Source organism: Eretmochelys imbricata, chromosome 1, assembly GCF_965152235.1.
Source record: "Eretmochelys imbricata isolate rEreImb1 chromosome 1, rEreImb1.hap1, whole genome shotgun sequence".
Taxonomy (NCBI): Eukaryota; Metazoa; Chordata; order Testudines; family Cheloniidae; genus Eretmochelys; species Eretmochelys imbricata.
The window spans coordinates 9,521,980-9,549,324 of record NC_135572.1 but is presented as its reverse complement, the minus strand read 5'-3'; the positions used below and the strand labels follow the sequence as shown (position 1 = coordinate 9,549,324).

General features: G+C 51.5%; 1 protein-coding gene across 7 annotated transcripts; it reads left to right on the top strand.

Moving 5' to 3' along the window:
* Nucleotides 1-335: 335 nt before the first annotated feature.
* XNDC1N (XRCC1 N-terminal domain containing 1, N-terminal like) lies at nucleotides 336-19,002 on the top strand. Of its 7 annotated transcripts, none has more exons than XM_077827949.1 (12): nucleotides 336-553; nucleotides 1,859-1,994; nucleotides 6,575-6,700; nucleotides 8,813-8,949; nucleotides 9,432-9,570; nucleotides 10,415-10,570; nucleotides 11,257-11,420; nucleotides 11,838-11,914; nucleotides 12,653-12,891; nucleotides 14,081-14,171; nucleotides 14,504-14,622; nucleotides 16,722-19,002. In XM_077827949.1, exons 4-12 carry the CDS (start codon nucleotides 8,905-8,907, stop codon nucleotides 16,967-16,969), a joined length of 1,278 nt encoding a protein of 425 aa, XP_077684075.1. In that variant the 5' UTR covers nucleotides 336-553; nucleotides 1,859-1,994; nucleotides 6,575-6,700; nucleotides 8,813-8,904; the 3' UTR covers nucleotides 16,970-19,002. The 7 variants fall into 7 exon arrangements, with proteins under 7 accessions (XP_077684075.1, XP_077683897.1, XP_077683991.1 ...); XM_077827771.1 differs by lacking the exon at nucleotides 6,575-6,700 and adding an exon at nucleotides 5,448-5,536; XM_077828032.1 differs by lacking the exon at nucleotides 6,575-6,700 and adding an exon at nucleotides 5,448-5,536 and having other exon boundaries at nucleotides 443-461.
* The last annotated feature ends 8,343 nt before the right edge of the window (nucleotides 19,003-27,345 follow it).

The window sequence follows — 27,345 nt, the reverse complement described above, 5'->3', positions numbered from 1 at the left end:
ATCCGACATTTACAACCACCAGAAAGAAACGCAAAATCCTTTAAAAAATGGTACATTGCCAGGACGCCTCCCGAATCAGAGAACACAGTGATTCTCTGATGTCGCGCTGTAAAGATAAAGCGTTCTGTCCACTAACTTCAATTTACATTTTTTTCTGGGGTGCTACACTTGGGAGACTCTCCCTACTCTTGTCCCGCCTCGCAGTGTGCGCCCTGGACGTGACGAGGCGCTCCGGAAAGACTACAAATCCCGGCATGCCCCGTGCGCCGCCTGACCTTTAACCCATCCCGCGGTCCCCCCCCCCCCCCGCCCCGAGAGAGGGAAAAAGCATAATAATTATGGGAGCATAACTATAATTAGCAGAATCATCGTGGGGCGAGAGAGAAATAAATAAAATATTTACAAATAGCCCTGGCGGGGCCTGAGCGCGGCTCCCAGCGGGGGGGGGGGTCAAAGGTCAGGTGGGTTTTGGCGGGAGATAGCGGCTTCCTCAGTCCTACCCTCCTGCCTGAGGAGCTGCGGCTGTTATTGGGCAAAGCGGGGCGGGGACTTGGTGGGTACAGGCCTGGGGGTTGGGTGGGAGTGATGGTGTGTTTGCGGGCCGCTGCCGGCCCTTGGTGTGTGTGTGTGTCCCTGGCTCGGGGCGGGGGGGTGCTTGGGGGGTTGGGTTGAGTTGAGTTGGGGGGGGCTGTTGGGTGAGAATAGTTGGGGTAGTTGGGCTGGGTTGTGGGGAGTTGGGTTGGTGGGATGAGGGGGTTATGGGGCTGTGGGGTGGGGGGGCTGTTGGGTGAGAGTAGTTGGGGTAGTTGGGCTGGGTTGTGGGGAGTTGGGTTGGTGGGGTGAGGGGGTTGTGGGGTGGAGGGTTGTGGGGCTGTGGGGTGGGGGGGCTGTTGGTTGAGGGTAGTTGGGCTGGGTTGTGGGGAGTTGGGTTGTGGGGGTGGTGAGGGGTTGTGGTGGGGTGAGGGGTTGGGGGGGCTGTGGGGTGGGGGGCTGTTGGGTGAGAGTAGTTGGGGTAGTTGGGCTGGGTTGTGGGGAGTTGGGTTGGTGGGATGAGGGGGTTGTGGGGTGGAGGGTTATGGGGCTGTGGGGTGGGGGGGCTGTTGGGTGAGAGTAGTTGGGCTGGGTTGTGGGGAGTTGGGTTGGTGGGGTGAGGGGGTTGTGGGGTGGAGGGTTGGGGGGCTGTGGGGTGGGGGGCTGTTGGTTGAGAGTAGTTGGGGTAGTTGGGCTGGGTTGTGGGGAGTTGGGTTGTGGGGGTGGTGAGGGGTTGTGGTGGGGTGAAGGGGTTGGGGGGGCTGTGGGGTGGGGGGGTTTTGGGTGAGAGTAGTTGGGGTAGTTGGGCTGGGTTGTGGGGAGTTGGGTTGGGAGGGTTGTGGGGGATTATGGTGGGGTGGGAGGTTGGGGGGGTTGTGGGGTGGGGGGGCTGTTGGTTGAGGGTAGTTGGGCTGGGTTGTGGGGAGTTGGGTTGGGAGGGTTGTGGGGGATTGTGGTGGGGTGGGGGGTTGGGGGGGTTGTGGGGTGGGGGGCTGTTGGTTGAGAGTAGTTGGGGTAGTTGGGCTGGGTTGTGGGGAGTTGGGTTGGGAGGGTTGTTGGAGGGGTTGCTGGGTGAGGGGGGTGGGGGTGGGGGGTTGGGTGTGTGTTTGCTGCTGTCTCTGGCTGCCTGGCCCTGGCCCTGCAATGTGCCAATCCTACCCCCGCCCCACACACACTGGTATGGGAGGGTTGTTGGTCTGGGGGGCCACTGATAGCAGCAAGCTGGCAGGGCCAGGCTGGAGCTGCAGCTGTCTGTGATTGGCTGCTGGTTCTGCACTGGTTGCTTGTGGGGTTTGGTTTTGGTTTTCATTTATTTTTTCACCATCAGTGCTGGTTTACATCACCACCATAACCAGCGACGGGCACTTCACTCTCGCTGGCCTGGCTGGCTCCGCCGCGGTTCACCGCACCGCTGCTAGGCTTGAAGAAGAAAAGAGGACGAGTCCCGCTGAGCGCACCCCTCAGTAAGTGCCCGTGGCTCGGCTGAACTTATGATTAAAAGCTCAGCTGTGATTGGTCTTTCTGTTGGTGTATCTTGGTGGTGTTGCACTTCCTGCACCAGCTGGGGAAAGGCTGTCGGGGTGTGTGTGTGAGGGGCAGGGGAATGGCTGGGCGGGGGTCGTTGGGTGTCAAACTCTGGTGTGGGCAGGGATCGGGGATTGACGGGGCCAGGGTGGGCCTGGGGGCTCTGGGGGTGGGATTGGAATGGCACCGTGCCACTATTGTTGGTCAGTGACTCTTGGGGCGTTTCTGGAGGTGTGGCGCACCATGGGGCGGGGGGCTTTTGAGTGGCCGGTGGTATTATGGCTGCGCCAGCGGTTCGCCGGTGGAGCTGTGGATGGGTGTGCGTGTGCGCACTTTTCATAAAAAGCTTCAGCTGTGGTGGTCTTTCTTTCTTGGTGGTGTTGGTGCATTTCTGATGGTGGCGCACAGTGCACTGGTGGGGGGGGAAGGCCTTTTATGGTCTGTGAGGGGTGGGGGACACGGGCTGTGGGGGTTTGGGTGGGGGAGGGGACTGTGGGGTGGCAGGCACACAGCTGTTGCGGGGGTACTGCAGCACCAGCTCGGGGCAAGGAGGACAGTCGGTGGGGGGATTGGGGAATGATGCTTGTTGCTCGGTCACTGGGGGCTAGAGCAGGCACAGCTGTCTCAGGGGCTTGTCGCGGGGGGGAAGAAGGGGCACAGCTGAGAGTCTGTGTGTGTGTGTGGGGGGGGGAATGCGGGGTGGCCATGGCACAGACCTCGTGCTGTGTGTGGGAGCACAGTGCTGTTGCCTGCTCCATGCTCAGGATGGTGCAGGCGTAGAGCAACTTTGGGGGCTGTGGTGGGCCCCTGCGGTCCATCTGCCATTTTTAATTACAACACTTAATAGTAACATCATAAGGTAAGTGACCGTTTGCAGCAGTGGTGTTCAACAAGGGGTACGCCTGGGGTTACGCTGAGGTCTTCCAGGGGGTACATCAGCTCATGTACAAATTTGCCTAGTTTTACAACAGGGGGTACATAAAAAGCACTAGTGAAGTCAGTATAAAGTACAGTTATTTCATACATACAATGAATTAAATGACTTGTTTATACTACTCTATATTCTATACTGAACCGTGGGGTGCTGTAGCACGCAGGGAAATAGTTCACACACAGAGGCCTCCCCCAGATCCCCCTGTGGGGAGCGGGGGGGCAGATGCTGCTGTATGCAACAAGTCCTCCTCCCCCCTGAGGTCCTCACAGAGTCCTTGTAATGTGGACGGTTTTTAGGTGTTGGTGGGGGCCAAAATCGTGGACATTCTTGGCCTGGTCCACCCACTTGACACATCAATTCCTATCATGTTCCAGGATAGCCTGTCTTGTCCGCAATTTTGAGGCTCATCCAATGCTAGAGGAAAGAGCGCAGTGTGGATCAGCAGCAGCCAAACACAAGAAAATGGGCTAAGTATGGAAAGAAATACAGAAAGGAATGGGGAAAAAGGAATAGAATTTAAAGTCTGGCTGAAGCCCCCAACTGGCGATAACGCACAAGCTTTTTGCAGATATTGCAAAGCCTTAATTCGTGCACATCATGCAGACCTTGTGCAACATTCATTTCCAACTGAGAAACATAAATCAAATACAAAACCATTTTCTGTGATGCACCTGACAAATATTGATTTCACTGTCTCAAGACCTTCAGTCTCGACGATGCACCAAGCGGAGCTAAAACTGGCCTGCTACATTGCCTCCACCAGTGGTCAGTTCTGTGGATCACCTCAGTATGCTTGCTGGGTCAGCTTTTGAAAAAGATACCCACCTCCATCGCACAAAATGCAGGGCATTAATCAACCAAGTTATGGCTCCCTGCATGTTCTACAACCTCATCAAAGACATTGGTGAGTCCCAGGATTCACGGATGATAGATAAGAGCACAGACATTGTTGCAGCAAAGCAGCTTTGCACTGTAGTGCGGTACTTCAGTCCCTCCTTAGGCAAGATTGTCTCCATATTTTTGGGACTAGTCAGTTTGGAAGGCAAAATAGCTGAAGCTATTGCCACAGCACTGCTTCAGTTTCTTGTCAGTGTTGGTCTGGATTTCAGCAGGTGTATTGGGATTGGGATCGAGACCGACGGCTGTAGCGTCATGGTCGGACATAAAAATTCCATGTACACGCATCTGCTCAAGAAGAATGACAGGCTCAGTCTCATCAAATGCATATGTCACTCCATCCAGCTGTGTGCCATAGAAATGCTGCCACGCAGTCTCGAGTTTTTAGTCTCCCATTCCTACAGCTGGTTCTCTCGCAGCCCCCAGAGACAGTGTGCATATGCACAGCTATTCCAGGTGATGAATCTTGGTAACACACCACTGAAGCTTGTTCAGCTGTCAGTGACGAGATGGCTCTTCATGTACGACTGTTTTGTGTGCATACTGGATCAGAGGTATGCGTTGAAGCTACACTTCCAACTGAGCAAAGCTAAGCTGTGTTGCTATGAAGCAGAAGTTCTGTACAACATGTACTGCGACCCTGTGAATAAACTGTGTTTACAGTTTCTAACACCAATTCTGCAGGAATTCTCCGGAATCAACAAACTCTTCCAGCTGGAATCTGGTGGTAATGCCTTCAAGATGCTGGACACCCTCCTCTCTTTCTTTTGGGGTCTTTAGCTAGAATATTGTTTCCAAAGAGCACCCCTGTATCGGACACTAAATTCCTGGAAGTCAATTTGCAGCCAGCCACTTGCCACTGTGCGCTGTTAATTTCGGCGCAATGTTCACTATTGTTCTAGGAGATGCAAAGCTGTTCAAGACGGTATAAAGAGTTGTTAAGCCGCTCCCCTGGAGATAGATACGTCGCGGGAATACAGTGCACGCCACAGTGTGTTCTCAGGACTCTCCAGGAAGCATCTGTCAGGCTGGCCAGAGGGGCGGTGCCGCTGAGGGCTGCCTGTCGGACTGGCCAGAGGAGCAGTGCTGCCGAGGGCCAGCCCGTGTTGTTGTTGTTACTGTTCTGGGTCTTGTTGACACCTCCACGGGCTCCGGCCCGCTTGTCCTCCTGCAGTTTCTTCAGGTAGACTGGGTGGGTGCTCTCGGTGACCGGCCCCGGTGAGAAGCTGAAGCTTTTGAGCTCCAAGAACAGCTCCTCATCAGTAAGCTGTGTGGCCGCCGCCATGTTCCTCTGCCCTGCCACTGTGGTGTTTCCTACATACCCCAGCTAACAAAAAAACCAGGCATTGTCATCTGCATATCATGAAGAATCCAGGATTCAAGTCCAGGCAGCAAAAGCAAGCAGCCTGGAGAGATAGGGATACAGTGATGCGGAGGGGTGGTGTGGCGGAGGTTGCAGAAAAGCAAGAGCAATCTCATTGCCAATCTCTTAGAGGGTTGTGAGGTTTTCTCTGTAAATCCTTCAAATGCACTCAGAATGTTTTATTTTATACATATATAGTTTCCGTCAAGTGTTGTTGAAGAAACCCCCTCGGCATATTTAACCTGTCCCTGTTTGCCGCAGTCTCTATCTGGCAGAATGGTTACAAGGTACCTTTTTGTTGTGTGCATTTTAATGCTGAAAATAAATTATGGTATTTTTATAAAAACATCCCATTTTGAAGTGTGTGGCTTGTTTAACCAAAGTGGGATTGCCTTGTTTTGGGCTGGCTTGTGGGTGTTAAGCGTCACCGAGCGGAAATGGATTGGGCTTGTTTTGGGCTTGTCTTGAAAAGGGATTGCGCTGTTTTGGGGCTTGTTTTGAAAGCCGGGTTGCTTATTTATCTCGTGAGAGTTGGAGGGCATCCGGGGACGTGGGGTTGGGGATCATCTATGCGGGAGGGCTTTTGGGGATAAGGCTTGTATGTGAAAGCAAAGGAGGGTTTGTGTCCGTTCCAGGTTACCATGGAAAAGAGATGCTGTAATTTTATACCTGACTTTTTTTTTTTTCCTGAAGAAGTAACAGTTGAGATTTTTTTTTGTTAATATTACATTGAATTGGTTCCCACAACCCATAGCAGTAGCATTTGCTCTGGGAAATAGATTAAAATTGGCTTCTTTAACTATTTTCAATAGCTTTTTAACTGATGCTTAAATCTGTGGATGGATTAATTTCTCATGTAAACATTAGTGGAAGAGTCTAGATGTCGTTTTTTTCCTTGTTGAAGTTTCACTTGTTGCTTTGTTTAGACACCACTTAAAGTGAATACTTATTCTGATTTTCACAGGCCAGTCCTGCTAGCTTTTAGGTTATTAAAATATCCTGAAACAACTCCAGGCCAGTGCAGTATCCTTACATGGGGACTTTGTGTAATGAGGCTGCATGAAAACATGATGATTAATTTTATTTAGCAAAACAAATGTTTAAAGCATAGCTCAAAGTGCTCTAACAGTCAAATGTTCTAAAAAATCAGCAGTTCAAAGAAAGATCAATTTCCTCCCCAAATTATTCACAGAATTTGCTGTGTGATCAGCTTGGGGTAACCTGAAATGAACCCGTAGAGAGACTGGATTTGGGGGAAACAAAAGGGTACGGAGGAAGTGAGTGAAGCCTAAGGAAAGATGTAAAATTACATATTATTTCTACAGCATCAAAGGTGTACCTGGTGCTTTGCAGATCAATACAAGACAACAAAATTCCTGTCCTCCTTCAGACCTAAGTCTTCCATGGAACCTACTAGCCATCTAGCTGGAGATAAATTGAGGGGCAGTCAGGTATACTTTTAATTAAAAGTATACATACATGAAAATGTTACATGCTTTGGTCCCAGTCCTCCCATCTGCCATCACAGTAATATTCCATGGAGTTTATCAGATGGTTTAGTTGGACCAATTTCACCTAAGATGGGAATTTAAACTGATTTCAATTTGAGTGGCTTTGTTTTTGGTTTAGTTTAAGCTGCTTGGAAATCAGTTTAAGTTAAATTGTCCATATGGAGGTTTGTACTGAATTGATTAATACAGTCATCATGAAATTCACACCTTAAGTTAAACTGGGGCATCTTTCCCATATACACAAGGCCTCTGATCTGGTAGAAAGGAGGGCGCAAAGGAGGGCGCAGGGGATTCAAACAGGCATCTGACTGTGCGTTGTTGAGGCTTGGTCTGGATAGCACAGGGTGTAATATGCAATATCCAGCTCCTTCAGTGAAAGCAGAGGGAGGATCATAAATGTTCAGTGAAATTCAAATCCGCTTTTATTGCTGGCTGCGAAAATACAGCACTTGGCAAACCTGCCTGTTAGGATATAGATATTCAGGCCTGTCTGTAAAGACCTATACTCTAAGAATTTAGGTGTATTCTTATCACTTGGCTAGTTATAGAGGTACAAAAGAAAGAATCAAAATCACTGTCTGCCGGTGTAAGGGCCTTCTCTTACTGTGACAGTTTGTGGCCCTGTGCTTAGGCTAAGGCCTTTGGCTAAGCAGCAGAGGCAGCCATAAGCTGGGAAGCGAACAGTCACATCCTCACATTCCAAACTAGTCACATTGAAATAAGTCACATTGAAATAATTTTTTAGGGCAACAAAAATGATTAGGGGTCTGGAACACATGACTTATGAGGAGAGGCTGAGGGAACTGGGATTGTTTAGTCTGCAGAAGAGAAGAATGAGGGGGGATTTGATAGCTGCTTTCAACTATCTGAGAGGTGGTTCCAGAGAGGATGGTTCTAGACTATTTTAGTGGTAGATGAGGACAGGACAAGGAGTAATGGTCTCAAGTTGCAGTGGGGGAGGTTTAGGTTGGATATTAGGAAAAACTTTTTCACTAGGAGGGTGGTGAAACACTGGAATGCGTTGCCTAGGGAGGTGGTGGAATCTCCTTCCTTAGAAGTTTTTAAGGTCAGGCTTGACAAAGCCCTGGCTGGGATGATTTAACTGGGAATTGGTCCTGCTTTGAGCAGGGGGTTGGACTAGATGACCTCCTGAGGTCCCTTCCAACCCTGATATTCTATGATTCTAAGGTGCTATTGGGCTGTTAGGCATTATCAGGGCAGGATTGTATTCCTATCAACTCCAGAGAAAGGGAAGTGCCTAGAAAATGTAAAAGGAAACTTAGTTTGATAGCATCCTGTCTGGCAAGAACTCACTTATCAATAGCTGGGATGTGAAATCCTCACTTCTGTATTGTTTTGTCATTATAGTTCCCACTTTGCTATTGTTTGTCTGTATAATCTCTGTCTGGTTCTGTGATTGTTCCTGTCTGCTGTATAATTAATTTTGCTGAGTGTAAACTAATTAAGGTGGTGGGATATAATTGGTTAAGTAATCATGTTACAATATGTTAGGATGGGTTTGTTAAATTTCAGGAAAATGATTGGTTAAGGTATAGCTAAGCAGAACTCAAGTTTTACTATATAATCTGTAGTCAATGAGGAAGGGAGTGGGAGTGGGTGTGGGTGGGAGGGGGTGGGGGTGGGCATGCGGGTGAGGGAGATGGGAACAGGGAATGGGGGTAAGAAAATTGGAATCATGTTTTGCTAAAGGGGGAAATGGGAACAGGGAATGGGAGTAAGGAAGTTGGAATAATGTTTGGCTAAGGGCAGGAATGGGAACAGGGACACAGGTGTAAGGCTCTGTGGTGTCAAAGCTGGGAAGGAGGATACTAAGGAAGGAAACTGGAATCATGCTTGCTGGAAGTTCACCCCAATAAACATCGAATTGTTTGCACCTTTGGACTTCGGGTATTGTTGCTCTCTGTTCATGCGAGAAGGACCAGGGAAGTAAGTGGGTGAAGGAATAAGCCCCCTAACACTGTCCAAAGCGAGACCAAGTGGAAATGGCTCCAAACTCTGTAAAGAATCAGATTCTGTCTGTGTTTCTGCCAGACGCTGACAGACCAGATGGAGTGAGAGTGTGTTTCTGGGAAACCCAGAGGAAGCTTCGAGCAGGCAGCTGGGGGTGTTCTGAAGAATCAGAAATGGCTCCAGTTAAAATCAACCATGTGGTGTCCTTCACCTCTCAGGTAATAATAATGCTTTTCATCTTCAACTGCAGGTCTTTAATTGGACGTGAGAGGGTGCTACATTTTGCTGCAGAACTCTGCATGCCCTAGGACTGTGAGATCCTTGAGTGAAATGCCTTATAGAAATTGGGGGTCTGATCCTCTGTTGGTATAAACTGACATAGATCCAGACTTCCCCACTTTACACCAGCTGAGGATCTGACCTGGAAAGTGTTGTGAATTGGATACAGTATTCTTCCTGCCGTAAACTGTTGTATAATGTTTCTGTGTGCTGATAAACATCTACCACATTTCACCCCAGAAATGGCTGCACTTCACCAGTAGGTAAGGTCTGATCTGTTTGTAAAATCTGTAATCTGCTTTGAGATCATTACTAGAGAACAGTAACTCTTGCTGACTCTTTCCCCCGCCCCCCTTCTATCCCAATCCCTCTACTAAGCACCCTGCTTCTGCTCTCTCCCCTCCCCACTGGTCTGATGCAGGACCCCAGGTATCCAGTGGAGAATCTGCTGCGTGATGATGGCATTCACCCGTGGCTGAGCTGCCCCCAGGATTGGAGCAGGCAGCTGAAAGTGGAGCTGCAGCTGGAACGGGCTAGTCCTATCGGCTACATAGACATAGGTATGAGAGAGGGAGAAACAGAGACCCCAACCCCTTGTGGGCATTCTAACCTGCAAATCTCTCTGGGGTCTCCTGCAATGCCACCATGCTTGTCTCTACGCTTGAAGGGCTTGTCTTCCTTGTTAATTCATAGAATATCAGGGTTGGAAGGGACCTCAGGAGGTCATCTAGTCCAACCCCCTGCTCAAAGCAGGACCAATCCCTAATTTTGCCCCAGATCCCTAAATGGCCCCCTCAAGGACTGAACTCACAACCCTGGGTTTAGCAGGCCAATGCTCAAACCACTGAGCTATCCCTTCCGAGGAGTCCAGAGGTTTCTAGCTACTTCCCCATACTGCAGTGGTAACATGGTGCACTTGTCTCTTGTCACAGTGGTCCTTGTTTTACTGATGGAGAAACTGAGGCACAGTGAGGGGAGGTGACTTACCCAGGTGAGACAGGGGCAGGGCAGGGCAGTTGCTTGACTGCTAGTCCCCTTTCTAACTAGCCAGCCACAAGGAGAGAGACTCTCCCTGTTAGCAAAATGTTCACCCCATATCTCGTGCCAGTGGGTGAATTGTGGTCAGTCTCCGTCATGTGCTGGGATACTGGTCCCTGGGGTGCAGATTAGAACAACATCCCTCCGCAAAGCCGCCATTGCTGCTGGCGCCTGATGGGCCTCTTGTGGGTGCTCCCAGCAGAGAGTGAACAGGCCACGGAGACCGAACAGCCCCACTCCCTTCCCATTGACAGCTCTTTGGGGTTCCAGTATCAGTGCCCAGGTCTGGCTGATCAGTTTCACTGCAGCTCAGAGCTGAGGGAGGTTCAGCTGCTCCGGGCCTGACCTTTGCCCCTCCACGCGCAGGGAACTGCGGCTGTGCTTTTCTCCAGGTGGACGTGGGGCGCTCCTCCTGGCCGCTGGACCAGCCCTATGTTACCCTGGTGCCCAGCACTACACTGATGACGCCGGCTGACTCAAAGCTGGACAGGAACCGCTCCGGGGTCCGGATGTTTAAAGAGGGTAAAGAGGGCCCAGCTCACATGAGTGGCTGTGGGTCACTGGCTGGGTATCATTGATTAGGGCTCATGGGTGGTGGTGCATCGTGCCTGCCTTTCTATGCCCTGTTATGGCAAGTAATCACATTTCATGATGGGAGTTCATCCCATCTCCAGGGCTGCCCTCTCTCCAGGTATTCATACGGGCCCCGCATGATAGGATCTGGGTACCTGAACTAGTCACCCCTGTTCCTGTGCGTGTACAATTGCCCTGGGGCGTTCTTTTTTTCTTCCTCTGAATCAACAAGTATTGGCCACTGAGACAGGATTAGGTGGGCCATTGGCTGGAGCTACTGGGGAAGTAGCCTGGATGGTCCTGATGCGTTGATTTGGTTTGTCATGCGGGGGGGCGGGAGGGGGGGTGTTGTCTCAGGGAGTTTCCAGGATGGATTAGATGTGGTGGTAAGCTAGGGTCCCTGTGGTTGGATCTGGCACTGTGGGGAGTGGTGGTCCCAGCGGTTAGAGCTGGTGCAGTGAGGTGGTGGAGTGCCAGTTGGGACAGTCCCAGTGGTTGGATCTGTGGAGCTGGGGCCCCATGATTGGATATGAGGTGGCAGGGCCATGTTCCTGTGTTGACTGCAAGGCCCTTAGAAGGTGGCAGCATCTCGCTCCAGGAGTGAAGCAGCCGATCTGCTCCTGTTCTGTCCGCAGGGGATTTCCTGGCGGCGGCGCTGGGCGAGAAGTGGGATCGCGTGAGGATCACCTGCAGCCAGCCCTTCAACAAGCAGGCCCAGTTTGGCCTCTCCTTCATCCACATCCGTACCCCGTTGGACCCCAATCACAGCCAGGTGGCTCCGGCTCCGCCCTCGCCCCAGGTCCGTGCCTGCAAACAATCCCCCTGCTCCTTGCACATGAGGGGTGGGGGGGTCTGGGCTGGAAGGAGGAGGTCTCTGGTTGCTGCTGTGGCTGGTGCTCTCGCCCCCTGGCTACAGTGGGGATAGGCCAGTGGCCTGCTCAGCCTACCCTGGGTGCTGCATGGCCTATGCACTTGAGTGTGCCAGGTTCAGAGGGGGAGGAGACCTGTCAGCTCCTCTAGCTGCCCGACGGGGACCAGTGCAGGATTGTTCCTGTGTTATGTGCTCTAGTGCACTGGCCATGGGGTGGGCTGGATGGGACTTGAGGGTCTCTTCCCTCTCTACTGCTACTAGTTCTCTGCGCACGCTGGCTCTGGAGGTGCTGGGGGATATCTCCCATGAAAGCAGGGCTCTGAGCTGTGTTTCCCTCTCCCCCAGATGGGTCACGAGCCCGCAGCCAGCCCCTGGCTTGCCAGCCCCGCCTTTTGCAGGACTTTTTTCCCGGAGGTGCAGCCGTAAGTACCCTCGGGGGAGCAATCGCCTTTCAGAGGGAGGGGCTGTGCCTTGGAGCTGTGGGGCTGGGCCAAAGGCAATGGCATGGGCGGCTTCCCTCCTGGGGCTGTCTTGGTGCCAGTGACACTCACATGGAAGCTGCTCCTATGGGTCCCAGCTGGGGGCTTGCCAACCCCATTCCAGTGGCTCAGGCTGGGAGGAGCCCCTGGTCCTAGTGATTGTGTCCCCTCCCAGAAACCCTCTCCTCTCCTGGCACAGCCTCTCTCGGTGCGTTGCCCCCATCGACTTGGCTGGATGGCCAGGCTGCCGCTCGGGGCTGCTCCAGGGGGCTGTTCTCCGCCTGGATCTAGCCCTGTGCTGTGGCCTGAGCCGGACGGGAGCTGAGGTGGCGCTGGGAGCAAGCCCCTCAGGATGCCCTCCAGGCCAAAGCCGTCATGGATGGCAGCCCCTTCCAGCTGGTGTCTCCCACCCCTCCCCATGAACAAGCCCCTGCTGCTACCATTGTATCCTAGCCCAGGGTGACTGCAGGATAGACTGTCTGACTCGCACGTCAAGCTGTGGGGTGAGTGGGGCTCTGGACCAAAGTCCCGATCACTCCCTGAGCTGATGCTGGAAGGGATTTGGTACTGGCCTTGGGGAAGATACCTTCCAGGGTTGGGAGCAGGGAGTGTCTGTCCCGTTCAGGGGCGTTCCCTGGCCAATCGGCAGGAATCACTGGGTCTCTGGCTCTCTGCGCCCAGGAGCAAGGGGGAGGAGGAGGAACTGAAGAGCCGACTGCAGCTGCTGGAGCCCAGCTGCGGCCCTCACCCACGCAGCCCAGCCTGTCTCAGCCGGACAGCCAGGATGGTGCTGTCGGCGGCCCAGTCGCGCAGCCGCACTCTCCAGCTGGGCCCCAGCGCCACCTCTTTGGCCGCTGAGAGACAGGCGAGCAGCCGGGGGCAGCAGGGTGAAGATCCAGCCGTGAGCCCTACAGCAGCAGGTGAGTGGGAGCCCGTCACAGCCATGTGGGGACTCGAGTGGGATCCCACAAGCTCCTTCTCTGCCCAGCTGAGCTGGGGATGCTGCAGCCTGGGTGGGCCCTCTGCAAAGCCGTCCCGCCCCCTCGGGTGGGATCAGCAGCTGCTCTTCTGGCACGTGCTCCTGTAATGATCCAGAGAGCGATGGGCATCTGGGACGACCTGGCATGGCACCCTCTGCCCAGCTGGCGAAAGGCACCCACAGGGCCCCCCGGCTGGAAGTGCTGCCTACAGACCACGGATCCCGGGCTGCTGGAACGTGCCCAGGCAGCTGATGGGGAATGTCCACCTCTGCCCTGGGTAAGGCCTGCTCTGTCAGTCCTCAGCCAACAGAGGGTCACACCGTTGCTGGGCGGATGAGAGGAGACCGAGGTAGATGAGCATTTTTGGGTCCCATCCAGGTTGTCCCCCTCCACATCCAGGGCAGGACTGGCCCTACGCTCTCTGGCAGAGACCCCAACTGGCCCATCTCTTCCTTAGAGGCAGGCGCCAAAGGCTGTGAAACCGTTCTGAGCTCTGGGCTGGTGACAGCCCTCACAGATGGGCTTTCCACTGGGAGACTGTCCCACAGGAGGCGATCTCGCTGTCAGCAGCTTCTGTTTCATTTCCTCCCATTGCTCTCGTTCCAGCCCCCTCCCACTCTAGCCAGCTCCCCTCTCTCTTTGGGGTCTCGACCCTTTGAGCGCAGAGCTGGCTTCCCCCAAGGTAGCTGAGCGCCATCAGCCCTTGGTCCCCTGGTGCAGACTCCATGGGCTGGGCTTACCTGGTGTCCATCTTGGCCAGTGAATCATGTCCTTCCCCCATGTATTCATGGCTCAGCATCGCCATTCAAAACTGCTTCTTGTTGATTCTGGAGCATGTGAAGCTCCCGGTCTCCAGTCCCACCAAACTGCCTGTCAGTGGCACATCTGCATGTGTTGGTGGCAGCTTGGCTTGACTGTGTGGCCTGGTGGGCAGAGCCCTGGGCTGGGACTCGGGAGACCTGGGTTCTAGTCTCAGAACTGCCACTGGGCTGCGGGTGACCATGGGCAAGTCATTTCCCCTCCCGCTGCCTCAGTTTCCCCATCTGTGAAATGGGGACAGTGATCCCAACCTACTTTGTAAAGCTTTATCCAGGAGCTAGGTACAATGCTGATGCTGGGTATTCTCCAGGCCCCATGCAGGATGTCCATGACGCTCCACCCCTGAGGGGGGTCCGGGTGAAGCCAAGCAGGAGACGAAGATCGCAAGGTGCCGCAGGGAGGTAACGGATCATCCCTGTTGTGTTCCCCTTAACCCTTCAAATGTCCTGATTTCCCCTTTGGAGCCCAGCTGGCAGCTCCTTTTCTGAGCCAGTGTCCCAGCCCACGCAGTGCCTTCCTGGGGCTCTCCTCTGGGTCTCAATCACAGCCAGTGGGTGCGTAGGATGGGATAGCCGGAATGAGGGGATCCTGGTCCTTCCAGCCACCACCTCTGGTGTGTCTCAACAGTCAGGGCAGCTTCTCTGAGCCTGGGCGGTACTTTAACCTTTGGGGTGCGAGGGCAAAGGACACTGCAAACTGGAAAAACAAGTGCTCCTGAAATCTCTCTCTGCAGGTCAATGCCCAGGCCTGGCACCCAGGGACGAAGAGCCAGGGGCTGGGGAGGAAGGCCCAACAAGCTGGATGATCGTGGAGAGGCAGACGGGGAGATGGGTGTATGCCCCATCTGTGCGGGTCAGTGTTCTGGAGTGTGGTCTACAACAAGTGCATTAGAGCATGTGTCGTCCTGCCTAAATCACTCTCTTCGGAAAGGCCTTTGGGTCCGTCACACACACACTGGATCTGTGAGGCTCATGTGATCCACCCCTGAGATGCAGCTGGCTCTCAGGTTGAGCGTAGCAGGCCCCTCCCTTAACTCAGCTGGTTGTAAAAAAGGCGTGATGTGATCCCTGCCCATCTGGTGGGTTTGCAATCAGTGGGGTGTTCAGCTTGGCATCTCGCTTGATTCCGTCTCCAGAGCTGGACTTGAAGAAGAAGGTGAGCATAGACTTCAAGGTGAGAGCGGACCATTGTATCTGTCTAGTTTGATCTGGAAACTGTCCAAAGACCCTCACCCCATGAGTCTGGTATCCAGCCCAGTAACTTGGTGTTGAATTAGAGCAGTGTACTCAGACCGCAGTGGTTCAGGAGCCAAATTAGCAACCAACATTACCCAAAAGAGCTACAGTAGTGTGAATTCAGCTTTTCCTTTGCTACAGTACTATAGAGTGAGATTTAAAACAGCGTGACGGGGAAATATTTAGTTTTTATATCTATATATTATTCTCAGAGCAAAATGACTAAACAAGTATTATTATTTTAACAACTACAATTGGTTAATAACCTAGTAAAAGCATCCTGATGGGTTAATAACTTAGATGGGTTAATAACTCAATCACACAGTGTTTTAATATCGTGTACTGCACAGATCCGCAAGGGACACATTAAAGAGTCAGTTGCAGCTAGCGAGCCTCCATGCGAGTATCTCTGAACTAGAGTGTATCTTTAGGGTCTGTTTACACTGCAAGGGGAGGTGTGACCGTAGCATGGGTAGGCAGACCCGTGCCATCTTTAATCCAGTTTACGTGAGTAACAATAGCAGTGAAGATCCAGCAGCACGGGCTAGCAACTGGGGACGTACTCTCGTTGCTAGCCCATGCTGCCGTGTCTTCACTACTGTTATTATGCGGGCTAGCTGGATGAAAGGTAGTACGGCGTTCCTACCCATACTACAATTACACCTTTGTTTGCAGTGTAGATGTGCCATTAGAGAGGCAGCCAGTCTGGATTGTAACCCATCTCTCCACCATGGGGTGTCTCAAAGGCAGAGTCTCACACAGCATCCTTAAAACATCAGTAATAGCTCAGTTCCAGAGTTCCACTCCCATCCCCTTTTACTGCCATGAGGGATTTCCTTGCACTCTCCCTCTCTCTCCGGTCTTAGTCACAGCCTTGCTTCCTTTATTCATGACTTTGCAGGGAGACGTGGACTAGAAAGATGACCTCCTGAGGTCCCTTCTAGCCTTGCGTTTCTATGATTCAAACTTGGTTACCTAAAAGGTATCCACTTAAACCCATACTTGGGTGCCCCAGTGGCTTGATTTTCAGAGCAGCCAAGCGCCCAGCAGTTCAGCTGGCTTCAGCCACACCTGCTTAAGGAGACCCAAAGGAGCGTAGGGAGGTGAGGTTGGTTTCACTGCCCACGGTTTGTTTGCGGAAGTTGTCGAACGCACAAAACCAGGGTTTGAGCTTGGAGACAGGCTGCAACTACACTCCACCAACCTGATTCTCCCCCAGCACTTTCAATAGGCTATGGGAGCCTTCGCTGCTGTTCAACAGCTGTCATGTGCCACCCCAGAGGTGGCTGCATTTCAATGGCAGGTGAATGCATACAGTGGCCTAGGCTCCTTCAGAATGAAAGCTCTGCTCTAGGAATTATTTTGGGACGGTTCTCTGGCCTGTGTTATACAGGAGGTCAGACCAGGTGGTCCCAGTGGTCCCGTCTGGCCTTGGAATTTTATGATAAGCGCTATATACATGTTGATTGTTGTAAAGTAATAAACTGCACTCTGCATGCTACTGCCCTCTCCTGGATGGAATCAGAACTGCCTAGTTATGCAGTAGGCCCTACACAGGGAATAGTTGACGAAGATCGAGTGACAAGGGCCTGGGGTTCCAAGTTCTAACCTTGCTCTCAGCCTGAAAACCCAGGTGGCCAGTGCATGCAGTACGTTGGCAGCCAGGAAGTCCAGGTGGCCCTGGGTTAGCTCTGCTGTCATCTCTCCTCGCTGCAGGCTGCTTCAGCACAGATCTCCTTCCCGTTCACGCCTCTGCCTGTGGGGAAGATGGCTCCCTTCCAGACACGGCCTGGCCATCCCCACCACGGGAAGATCCCCGGCGCGAGGAGCTCCCTGAGGCTTGGGTGCCATGCCCCATCTGCGAGTTCCGGTTCAGCACGGCGGAGGTGGAGAGGCATGCCAGCACCTGTGGGGAGCAGGCAGGAGCCCTGGAGAACCCCCGTTCCTGGCTGTGGGTGGAATAGGGCTGGCAGGGCCAGGTTGGGTCGTAGAGGCACAACACTGGCACATGCCACCCTATCCTCCCCATCAGCTCCATTTGAGGTATCTCTGTGTCTGAACCTCGGGGTCACTCTGCTCAGCTGGGTTGGAGCCTCCTTTGGATTGAAGGGCCATAGCCGTCATGGTGACCCTGGGACACAGGCCACATTTCATGGGCGTCCTGGAATGCTTTCAGCCCTGGGGCAACTCCATTGACTTCAGAAGGGTCACACCGGGGATGGACTAGGAGCTGTACAGCACAGAACAAAACGACGGTCCTGCCCCAAACTGCTTACGACCTAAGCGTACAACAAGAGACAACAGACGGAGACAGACTGAAGTGGGAGCACAAGGAAACAAAGACTGTATCAGCCAGCACGGCAGGTGTGGGTCTCAGCACATCAGTAGCTTGACTGCTGTCAAGTTTTTTTGTCAGCCTCACAGCAAAAGAGAGTTGAGGGGGGGGGTTTGAAGGACAATGATGACTCAGCCAGAGCCAGACAGACGCACACATTCACATACACCTGTGATGCGGGGAAGGACTGTTAGTAGTGTTGGTGGAGCTGTGTAGGTCCCATATTAGAGAGACAAGATGCGGGAGGAGATATCTTTTATAGGACCAACGTCTGGTTGGTCAGAGAGACCAGCTTTCGAGCCACGCAGAGCTCTTCTTCAGATCTGGGAAAGGCACTTGGACTGTCACAGCTAAATACAAGGTGGGACAGGTTGTTAAGCATAAGGCGTTAACATATGTTGCAAGAGACCACTCCAGGTGAAGTGGGCAGCTAACTCCTCTGCAGTCACATGCCAAAGGAGGCTTAGCAGCTTATGGATTGTTGTAATGAGCCATAAATCCAGTGTCTATATCAAATCTGTAATTTTTGGTGTCTAGCAAAGTTAAGATAAGAACAGTCAGACTGGGTCAGACCAATGGTCCATCTAGCCCAGAATCCTGTTTTCCGACAGAGACCAATGCCAGGTGCCCCAGAGGGAATGAACAGAACAGGGAATCATCAAGTGATCCATTCCCTGTTGCCCATTCCCAGCTTCTGGCAAACAGAGGCTAGGGACACCATCCCTGCCTATCCTGGCTAATAGGCATCAATGGACCTATCCTCCATGAATTTATCCAGTTTTTTTTTTTAACCGCTGTTAGTCTTGGCCTTCACAGCATCCTCTGGCAAAGACTTCCACAGGTTGACTGTGCGTTGTGTGAAGAAATACTTCCTTTTGTTTTAAACCTGCTGTGTATTAATTTCATTTGGTGACCCCTGGTTCTTGTGTCATGTGAAGGGGTAAATAGTACTTCCTTATCTACTTTCTCTGCACCAGTCATGATTTTATAGACCTCAATCATATCCCCCCTTAGTAGTCTATTTTCCAAGCTGAAAAGTCCCAGTTTTATTAATCTCTCCTCATATGGAAGCAGTTCCATGCCCCTTATCATTTTTGTTGTCCTTTTTTGAACCTTTTCCAATTCCAATATATCTTTTTTGAGCTGGAGCGACCACATCTGCATGCACTATTCAAGATGTTAGATATTTAAGCTCCCAGGCTTGTCTTTGGAAGGTGTTGTGCAGGTTTCCTTGGAGGATGGGAATTGAGAGGTCAGATACGGAGTGAATGTTTTATGAAAAGTGTCTCCTTTCCCCCACGTAGTTGTTATGGGGGGTGAGCTCAGGTGGCTAGCCTGAAGCATCCACGCTGCTACTTGTCGTGTGCTGGCTCTGGCGAAGCTAGAGCGCATCTGTCTACCTGGCTGGGAGACTCACTCCCAGCTGCCATGTTAGATGTACCCTTAGATACCAAGGTGACAGGTAGGAACAGAAAGAGGGACCCCACTTAGAGGGAGGACAGCCTTGTGGTTAAGGCGCTGGCCTAGGGGCCAGGTGCTCTGGGTTCTAGTCCCAGTGCTGCTGTCGTGGGTCTATCACGTCATCTCTGTGTGCCTCAATTCCCATCTGTAAAATGGAGAAGACAATAAAGCTCTTCAGGGCAGGGCATGCCCGTTAGCATGTGCAGTGCCTATCATTGTGGGATCCTGATTTCAGTGGAGGCTTGTAAGTGCTACTTCAGTACATGTAATAATGACTCCCATTCCCTGCATTTAACTCGTAGGATGCATTGCAGTGTGGGTCTGCCAAGGTTCCTCCCCCACTCTGAACTCTAGGGTACAGATGTGGGGACGTGCATGAGAACCTCCTAAGCTTACTTTTACCGGCTTAGGTTAAAACTTCCCCAAGGTACAAATTAATTTTATCCTTTGCCCTTGGAATAACCACTGCCACCACCAAACTTGAACTGGGTTTACTGGGAAACGTAGTTTGGACACGTCTTTCCCCCCAAAATTCTCCCAACCCTTGCACCCCACTTCCTGGGGAAGGTTTGCTAAAAATCCTCACCAATTTGCATAGGTGACCACAGACCCAAACCCTTGGATCTGAGAACAATGAAAAAACATTCAGTTCTCTTACAAGAAGACTTTTAATAGAAGTAAAGGAATCACCTCTGTAAAATCAGGATGGTAGATACCTTACAGGGTAATTAGATTCAAAACATAGAGAATCCCTCTAGGCAAAACCTTAAGTTACAAAAAAGACACACAGACAGGAATAGTCATTCTATTCAGCACAGTTCTTTTCTCAGCCATTTCAAGAAATCATAATCTAACACATACCTAGCTAGATTACTTACTAAAAGTTCTAAGACTCCGTTCCTGTTCTGTCTCTGGCAAAAGCAGCATACAGACAGAGAGACCCTTTGTTTCTCTCCCTCCTCCCAGCTTTTGAAAATATCTTGTCTCCTCATTGGTCATTTTGGTCCGATGCCAGCGAGGTTACCTTTAGCTTCTTAACCTTTTACAGGTGAGAGGATTTTTCCTCTGGCCAGGAGGGATTTTGAAGGGGTTTACCCTTCCCTTTATATTTATGACAGGGTCGCACTGAACTGAATTCCCAGGAATAGGGGATCTCCACCCCACGCGGTTACGGGTAGATCCAGAATGGTACCGTGCTCTCGCTACTGCTCACCTGCAGGAGGGCGGTTGGTAATTTACAGACACAGCTGCCTCCTGATTCTCTGGGGACTCGACGTGTCTCATTGGCACTGGCAGAGTGGCGAGAAGGAAGCATTGAGGGACCTTCATTCTACACTGCGAAGCTGATGCGGTTTAGGCATGGCTGGTTAGTGCTGATATTTAGCAGAGCTAAAGCATTGTGTGTCTCATCCTGTCCCGTGCTGAGCCAATCCATGTGAGGACCCAGCTGGCCCCCAGACGTTTAAGAGCCTTGCTTTACCTAACAGACTAGTTCTCAAAGATGTGGGGAACACTGGGAGCTGCAGGGTCCTGCTAGGGCAGAGGTGGGCAAACTACAGCCCGTGGGCCACATCCGGCCTGCAGGACGGTCCTGCCCGGCCCCTGAGCTCTTGGCTGGGGAGGCTAGCCCCTGGCCTCTCCCCCGCTCTCCCCCCCTCCCCTGCAGCTATGCCGCCACGCAGGGAGCGCAGCTTGTGGTCGCCCACCTCCCAGGCACTGAGCTGCATGGTAGGGGGAAGGGGGGGTTGGATAAGGGGCAGGAGGTCAGGGGGCAGTTGGGTGGGGCAGAGGTTGGGGGGGCGGTCAGGAGAGAGGAAGTGGGGGGGGGGTTAGGTGGCCCTGGGAAGGGGGGGACAGAGCAGGGGGGGTTGGATAGAGGGTGGGGTCCCGGGGGCGGCAGTTAGGGATGGGGGTCCCGGGAGGGGACAATCGGGGGACAAGGAGTGGGGCAGGGGGCCTGTCAGGGGGCCAGGGTGTGGATGGGGGGCAGGGCAGTCAGGGGACAGGGAGCGGGGGTGTTGGATGGGTCGGAGGCTCTGAGGGGGGCAGTCAGGGGGTGGGAAGTGGGAGGGGGCGGATGGCGGTGGGGACCAGGCTGTTTAGGGAGGCACAGCCTTCCCTACCCGGCCTTCCATACCATTTTGCAACACCGACGTGGCCCTCGCAACCCTGATGTGGCCCAAAAAGTTTGTCAGCCCCTGTGCTAGGGCATCTGGACAGCTGTCTGTGATAGTGCAGTCGGTCTTCAAGCAAGAATGTTTTTTGTCAGCTGTTGGCCAGTCCATGGCTCTAAGATGACTCCAGAGACTAAACGAAGATAACCAAGCACATCTCTGATTGCTGAGCAACTGCTTCACATCTGTCAGCTGTTCTTTGGCATCAATCCGACCATGATCATATTTGCAGATGATGCAAAATCACAAGGTGGGAGCAAACGTGCAGGTGTCCAGAACCCAAACTAGAGAGACCTGGAGAGATCAGAGCGGAGGGGGCTGCAGGCAGCAAGGGGACACGTGATCCTAGTAAGAATGAAGTCCTTCAATCAGGGGGGAGCTCCCTGGCCATTAATGCTGATTTTTCAATACGTCTTGGAGCACTGGGGTAGTTCCGGGGGACTGCACGAAAGCTAACGTTGGGCCAATATTTAAAAAGGGTAAATGGGATGATCTGGGTAATTATAGGCCTGTCAGCCTGACATAAGTCCTGGCAAAGATAATGGAGCGGCTGATATGGGACTCGATTAATAAAGAATTAAAGGAGGGTAATATAATGAATGTAAATCAACATGGGTGTATGGACAATAGATTTAAACTAACTTTATCTTTTTTTTGATGGGCTTGCAAGTTTGGTTGATAAAGTGTTGATGTAATATACTTCCGTAAGGCATTTGACTTCGTATGACGTGACATTTTGATTGAAAACTAGAGTGCTATAAAATGAATGTGGCGCACATTCAATGGATTAAAAGTTGGCTGGCTGCTAGGTATCAATGTAATTGTAAACGGGGACTCCTCAAACGGGTGTGTTTCTGCTGGAAGCCCCCAGGCATTGGTTCTTGGCCCTACATGATTTAAGATTTTTATCAATGACTGTCATAAATATAAAGGGAAGGATAAACACTTTTAAAATCCCTCCTGGCCAGAGGAAAAACCGTTTCACCTGTAAAGGGTTAAGAAGCTAGGGTAACCTTGTTGGCACCTGATCAAAATGACCAATGAGGAGACCAGATACTTTCAAAAGCTGGGGGGAGGGAGAAACAAAGCCTCTCTCTCTGTCTGTGTGATGCTTTTGCCAGGGACAGAACAGGAATGGAGTCTTAGAACTTAGTAAGTAATCTAGCTAGATATGCGTTAGATTCTGATTTCTTTAAATGGCTGAGAAAATAGATTGTACTGAATGGAATGGATATTCCTGTCTTTGTGTCTTTTTGTAACTTAAGGTTTTGCCTAGAGGGATTCTCTATGTTTTGAATCTAATTACCCTGTAAGGTATCTACCATCCTGATTTTTGGATAAAAAGAGGTGATTCTTTTTACTTCTATTAAAATTCTTCTTTTAAGAAACTGATTGCTTTTTCATTGTTCTTAAGATCCAAGGGTTTGGGTCTGTGGTCACCTATGCAAATTGGTGAGGATTTTTATCAAATCTTCCCCAGGAAAGTGGGTAGTAACGTTTGGGAGGATTCTGGGGGGGAAAGACGTTTCCAACTGGACTCTTTTTCAAATTATATCCCTGTTAGACGTTTGGTGGTGGCAGCGATAAGTCCAAGGGCAAAAGGTAAAGTAGTTTGTACCTTGGGGAAGTTTTAACCTAAGCTGGTAAAAGTAAGCTTAGGCGGTTTTCATGCAGGTCCCCACATCTATACCCTAGAGTTCAGACTGGGGAAGGAACCTTGACAATGACCTAGAAGAAAACACAAAATCATTACTGATAAAATTGCAGATGACCCACAAATTGGAAGCGTGGTAAATCAGAGGACAATTCACTCGATACAGAAACATCTGGATCGCTTGGTAAACTGGGCACAAGCAGACAATCCGTGTTAATTTAATAAAGCCCCATCTAAATGTCTCCATTTAGAAAGAAAGCATGCAGGCCGTACTTCCAGGCTGAGGGACTCTATCCTGGGAAGCAGTGACTCTGAAAAAGATTTGGGGGTCATAGTGGATAATCAGCTGAACATGAGGACCCAGTGCGATGCTGTGGCCTGAAAGGCTAATGCAATCCCTGTATAACCAGGGGAATGCATTATAACCAGGGGAATCTCGAGTAGGAGAAGAGAGGTTATTTTACTTCTGTGGTTGGCACTTGTGTGAGCACTGCTGGAATCCTGTGTCCGGTTCTGGTGCCCCCAAGTCAAGAAAGATGTTGCTACATTGGAGAGGGTCCAGAGAAGAGCCACAAGAATGATTAAAGGATTAGAAAACCTGCCTGATACTGATAGACTGAGCTCCTTGCGTCTATTTAGCTCAACTAAGAGAAGGTTAAGGGGCGACTTGATCACAATCTATAAGTACCTACCTGGGGAACAAATATTTAATAATGGGCTCTTCACTCTGGCAGCAGCCTAAGGTCTAACATGATCCAATGGCTGGAAGTGGAAGCTAGACAAATTCAGACTGGAAATAGGGCTTGAATTCTTAACAGTGAGTGTATTGGACCAATTTACCCAGGGTCAGGGTGGCTTCTCCATTACTGACGATTTTAAAATTAATAGTGGTTGTTTTTCTAAAAGCTCTGCTCTAGGAATTATTGAGAGGCAGTTTTCTGGCCTGTGCTGTACAGGGGGTCAGACAAGGTGACCACAATGATCCCTTCTGGTCTTGGAATCTGAGAGAAACTCGGATACCGAATGTGAGGGATGTACTCCAGCAGCCAAACCCACCCTCTTAATTCTCTCCGGAGAGGTCTGTTGCATCTAAGCAAGGAGTTCATTTGCTGCAGGGAAAGGATTAGGGTGTGAAAGTGACTGACAGACAGAGGAAAGAAAAACAACCAGAGAAAAACACCTGTAGTTTCCCTGCAGCAGCGTGGGAGGGCGGTTGCTGCTGCCCTCGTTAATTTCGCCCTCTGGGTGCCTGGAGCGGCCCTGCTCTCTGGAGAAGGGGCAGGTGGGTCCTGCTGCTCTTACCTGGTCATACCCGTGCCAGGGACAAACAAGACTTCATCTCGTCCCAGAGCTCTGGAGGGTGAACGGAGGGAGGAAATAAGACGCCAGCTGCTGTCCAGGTGGAGGGAGAAGGGCTGGAATTGGAGCTTTCTGGGCTGAGATGTGGCACAGTTTGGGACTTCATTTTGTGGATGTGAATGGCCTTGGGCACTGGCTCTGAACCAAAGCTTCTCCCACGGGTGACCTGGTCCCAGAGCATCCTCCAGCCCTCCCTCCAGCTGGCTGCTTCTAGACAAGGAGCAGCCGACGCAGCGGAGTGGTCTGCTGATCAGGGCTTGCCATGGAGAGCGTCATGGTGAGTAACAGAGTTCTCTCTGTAACAGCCCTGCCGTGCTGAGACCCGCCCTACCTGTCCTGTACGCAGTGTTGGGGCCACATGTGGGGTAACGCTCCGAGGAGGAGCAGGGAAAATTGGTTGCCCAGTAGGAAGGTTGAACAGCATGGTGCTGGCCACTTAAGAGGGGCTGCTCCTTAGAGAGGGTCCTTGGCTCAGGTCTCACCCTGTCTATGGTGCGTGGGTGGCACACACAGACCATGCACTAAGGGGCTTCTCAGCCACTGATCTTCAGAGTGCTTTGTGAGAGGCCCTCTCCTGATCCCTCTGCTTTCCCCACAACCCCACAGCTGGCTGTAGAGCTCCGTGTAGGGCTCTGTGGAGCGGCCAGTGACCTAGGAACCGGAGCAGGAGAACCTTGGGGCGAGGAGTTGATAAAAGCTGATGGTCTGTTCAGAGCTGCGCCAGGCCTACTTTAGACCTGGGCGGGCATGCAGGAGAGTTGGAAAAGGATTGGGAAGCACAATGGGATCAGTCGGACTGGGCATGAGGGGAATGCAGTTGGCTGGGGAACCAGGACCACCTCTCCTCCCCATTATATCCTGGGTTCCCCTGCCCTGCGCTCTTGGCTTTCCCTGGGGTTCAGTTAGATACGCGCTCTTGAGCATTTAAAAGATGGAGTGGGGCAAGAGAGAGGCATGGATGATGCCGGGATGGGCAATGGTTTCTGCACCAAGTCTGAGACCACACGAGACCAAGCCATCAATGGAGTTGCAGCAGGCGTGGTCTGACCCCTCAAATCCCTTGGTTGAATCATATCACAGCTGGCTCAGCCCTTCATCCTTCCAAGGGGCTGCAGAGGTACTGGCTTCCAGGCAGTGCACAGTGTGTGGCTGGATCCTGCTGGTTCCACCTAGGTGTTAAGGACCCAAGGGGTGGGAGGTGCAGTCAGTTGATCTGGGAGCTCGGAACTCCTGCCTTCTAATCCCATCTCTGCTGCTAAATCATTTGCCTCTTTTGCGCCTTGATCTCCCCATCTCTCAAATGGGGCCAGTGAACTACTGCCCAGGCCTGGGGTGAGTTTTAAGGGTTTGATATTGGTAACATGCTTTGAATTCATGCTTCTATGTGGTGGGGATTTGCTCAGGAACCCTTATCCAAAATATCCCCCACCCTGCAATGCACACATTTTTACTGTGCTCTGCTCAGCTGCTTCCCTCCACCCCAGAGGTGGCTACATTGTAGTGATGCTGTATCTTACACATCAAAGTGCTTTGGAGTCCATCTGGACAGGAGCATCTATAGAAATATAAAATAAATGTTTTGTCCTGTGTATTTAGTTACTGTTAATAACCAAACCCCGGAGGTGAAAATATTAATCAGTCACACTCAAAAGAAGCGGCGGCTACTGCAGAAACTCTGGGGTTAACAGGAAAGCTACTTCTCTCTGTATGTTTGTGCGACAGGTAAAGATACAACAGCTTAGCCATCTGAGCAGCTGCCCCCCTGAACATGGGACATGCTTTACTGCAATCCCAGACTGTACCTCTGTCTTTCCCCACTGACCTGCTTGTATGTCATGTGCAAGTGACTGAGATGAGGTATACTGAGGTTCAGGGCTGTGAGAAGTTTATGGAGGGGATGGTCTGATGAGACTACCTACAATGGCATGTGGCCCATCGGTGACTGCTAGTAGCAAATATCCACAACTGCCAGTGATGGGACACTAGATGGGGAGGGCTCTGAGTTACTACACAGAAGTGTTTCCCAGGTGTCTGGCTGGTGGGTCTTGCCCATGTGCTCAGGGTTTAACTGATCCCCGTATTGGGGGTTAGGAAGGAATTTCCCCCCAGGTCAGATTGGCAGACACCCTGGGTGGGTTTCACCTTTCTCTGCAGCATGGGGCAGGGGTCACTTGCTGGTATGAACTAGTGTAAATGGTGGATTCTTTGTAACTTGAAGTATTTAAACCATGATTTGAGGACGTCAGTAACTGAGCCAGAGTTTGGGGTTCTGTGGCTTGTGATGTGCAGGAGGTCAGAATAGATGATCACAGTGATTCCTTCTGGCCTTAAAGGCTGAGTTAATTACAATGATCTCCCCATGCCACATTTCTGTGTAGCGCTACTATAACCCATTTAGATCTCTGACATTCTCGGAGTTTCATTTCCCTCTTTTTACAGATGAGGAAACTGAGGCACAGAACAGGGACGTGACTTGCCCAACACCTAGTGAGTCAAATGCAGAGCTGGGAACTGAACCTAGCTCTCCTGACTTCTCTGATCATTTAGCTAATGTGACAGGCTGAATTATTTTCAAGCCAGAGTTCCTTTGCAACTAGTTCCTTGCAAATGTTCGATTACCAAGCTGAGTGAGTGAGTTCTGATTGGGTGCTGAAGTCACATAGCATTGTTTCTCTTGCCTGATTGGATGAGCCTCACTCTCACAATCAGGTGCCTGGTGCAGATAGTCCCATGGAATTCATTCCCCCTCACCTCTTCTGTTCCTTGTACATATTCTTAAGCAGTGGGCACTACAGGGACTTAGATATGAACCAAATGATACAACCTGTTCCCATCCACCCGGCAGGGTTTGAACCTCAGAATACCAGTGCCACAGTATAGTACAGCCCCCTACCACTTGAGCTAAAGCAGTGACTCCATTTGCTGGCAGTGGTGGTAGGCTGTTATCCTTCAGGTGGACCAGCCTCTAGAGGGGCCGTACTCAGCTTTTTGTCACTGTGAATGCCAGCAAGATGTTTTCTGAGCTGTTCTCCCCACCGCAGGCTGTTGCTGCATCTGGCAGGGCCCTTCTGAGCAGCTGTTCCTGAGCCTGTCACCCAGCCCCCACCTTGTTTTTCTTCTCTTTAAAGAGCATCACTGGCTGGTTTCCAGCCCCATTTGGCTCTAATGCAGTTGAGGTGCTGTGAAATATCCAAGCTGTGAATTCAATCAGGCGTGCTTAATGAAACCTGGGGAGTTAATTAGCCAGCAGGAAATTAGCACCACCACATTTCTCCTGAGGCAGCATGTGTTGTGTTAAGCAGGGAGCTGCAACCTCTGAGCCTGGAAGGGGAGGATTAATGGAAAGAGAGGTTCCCA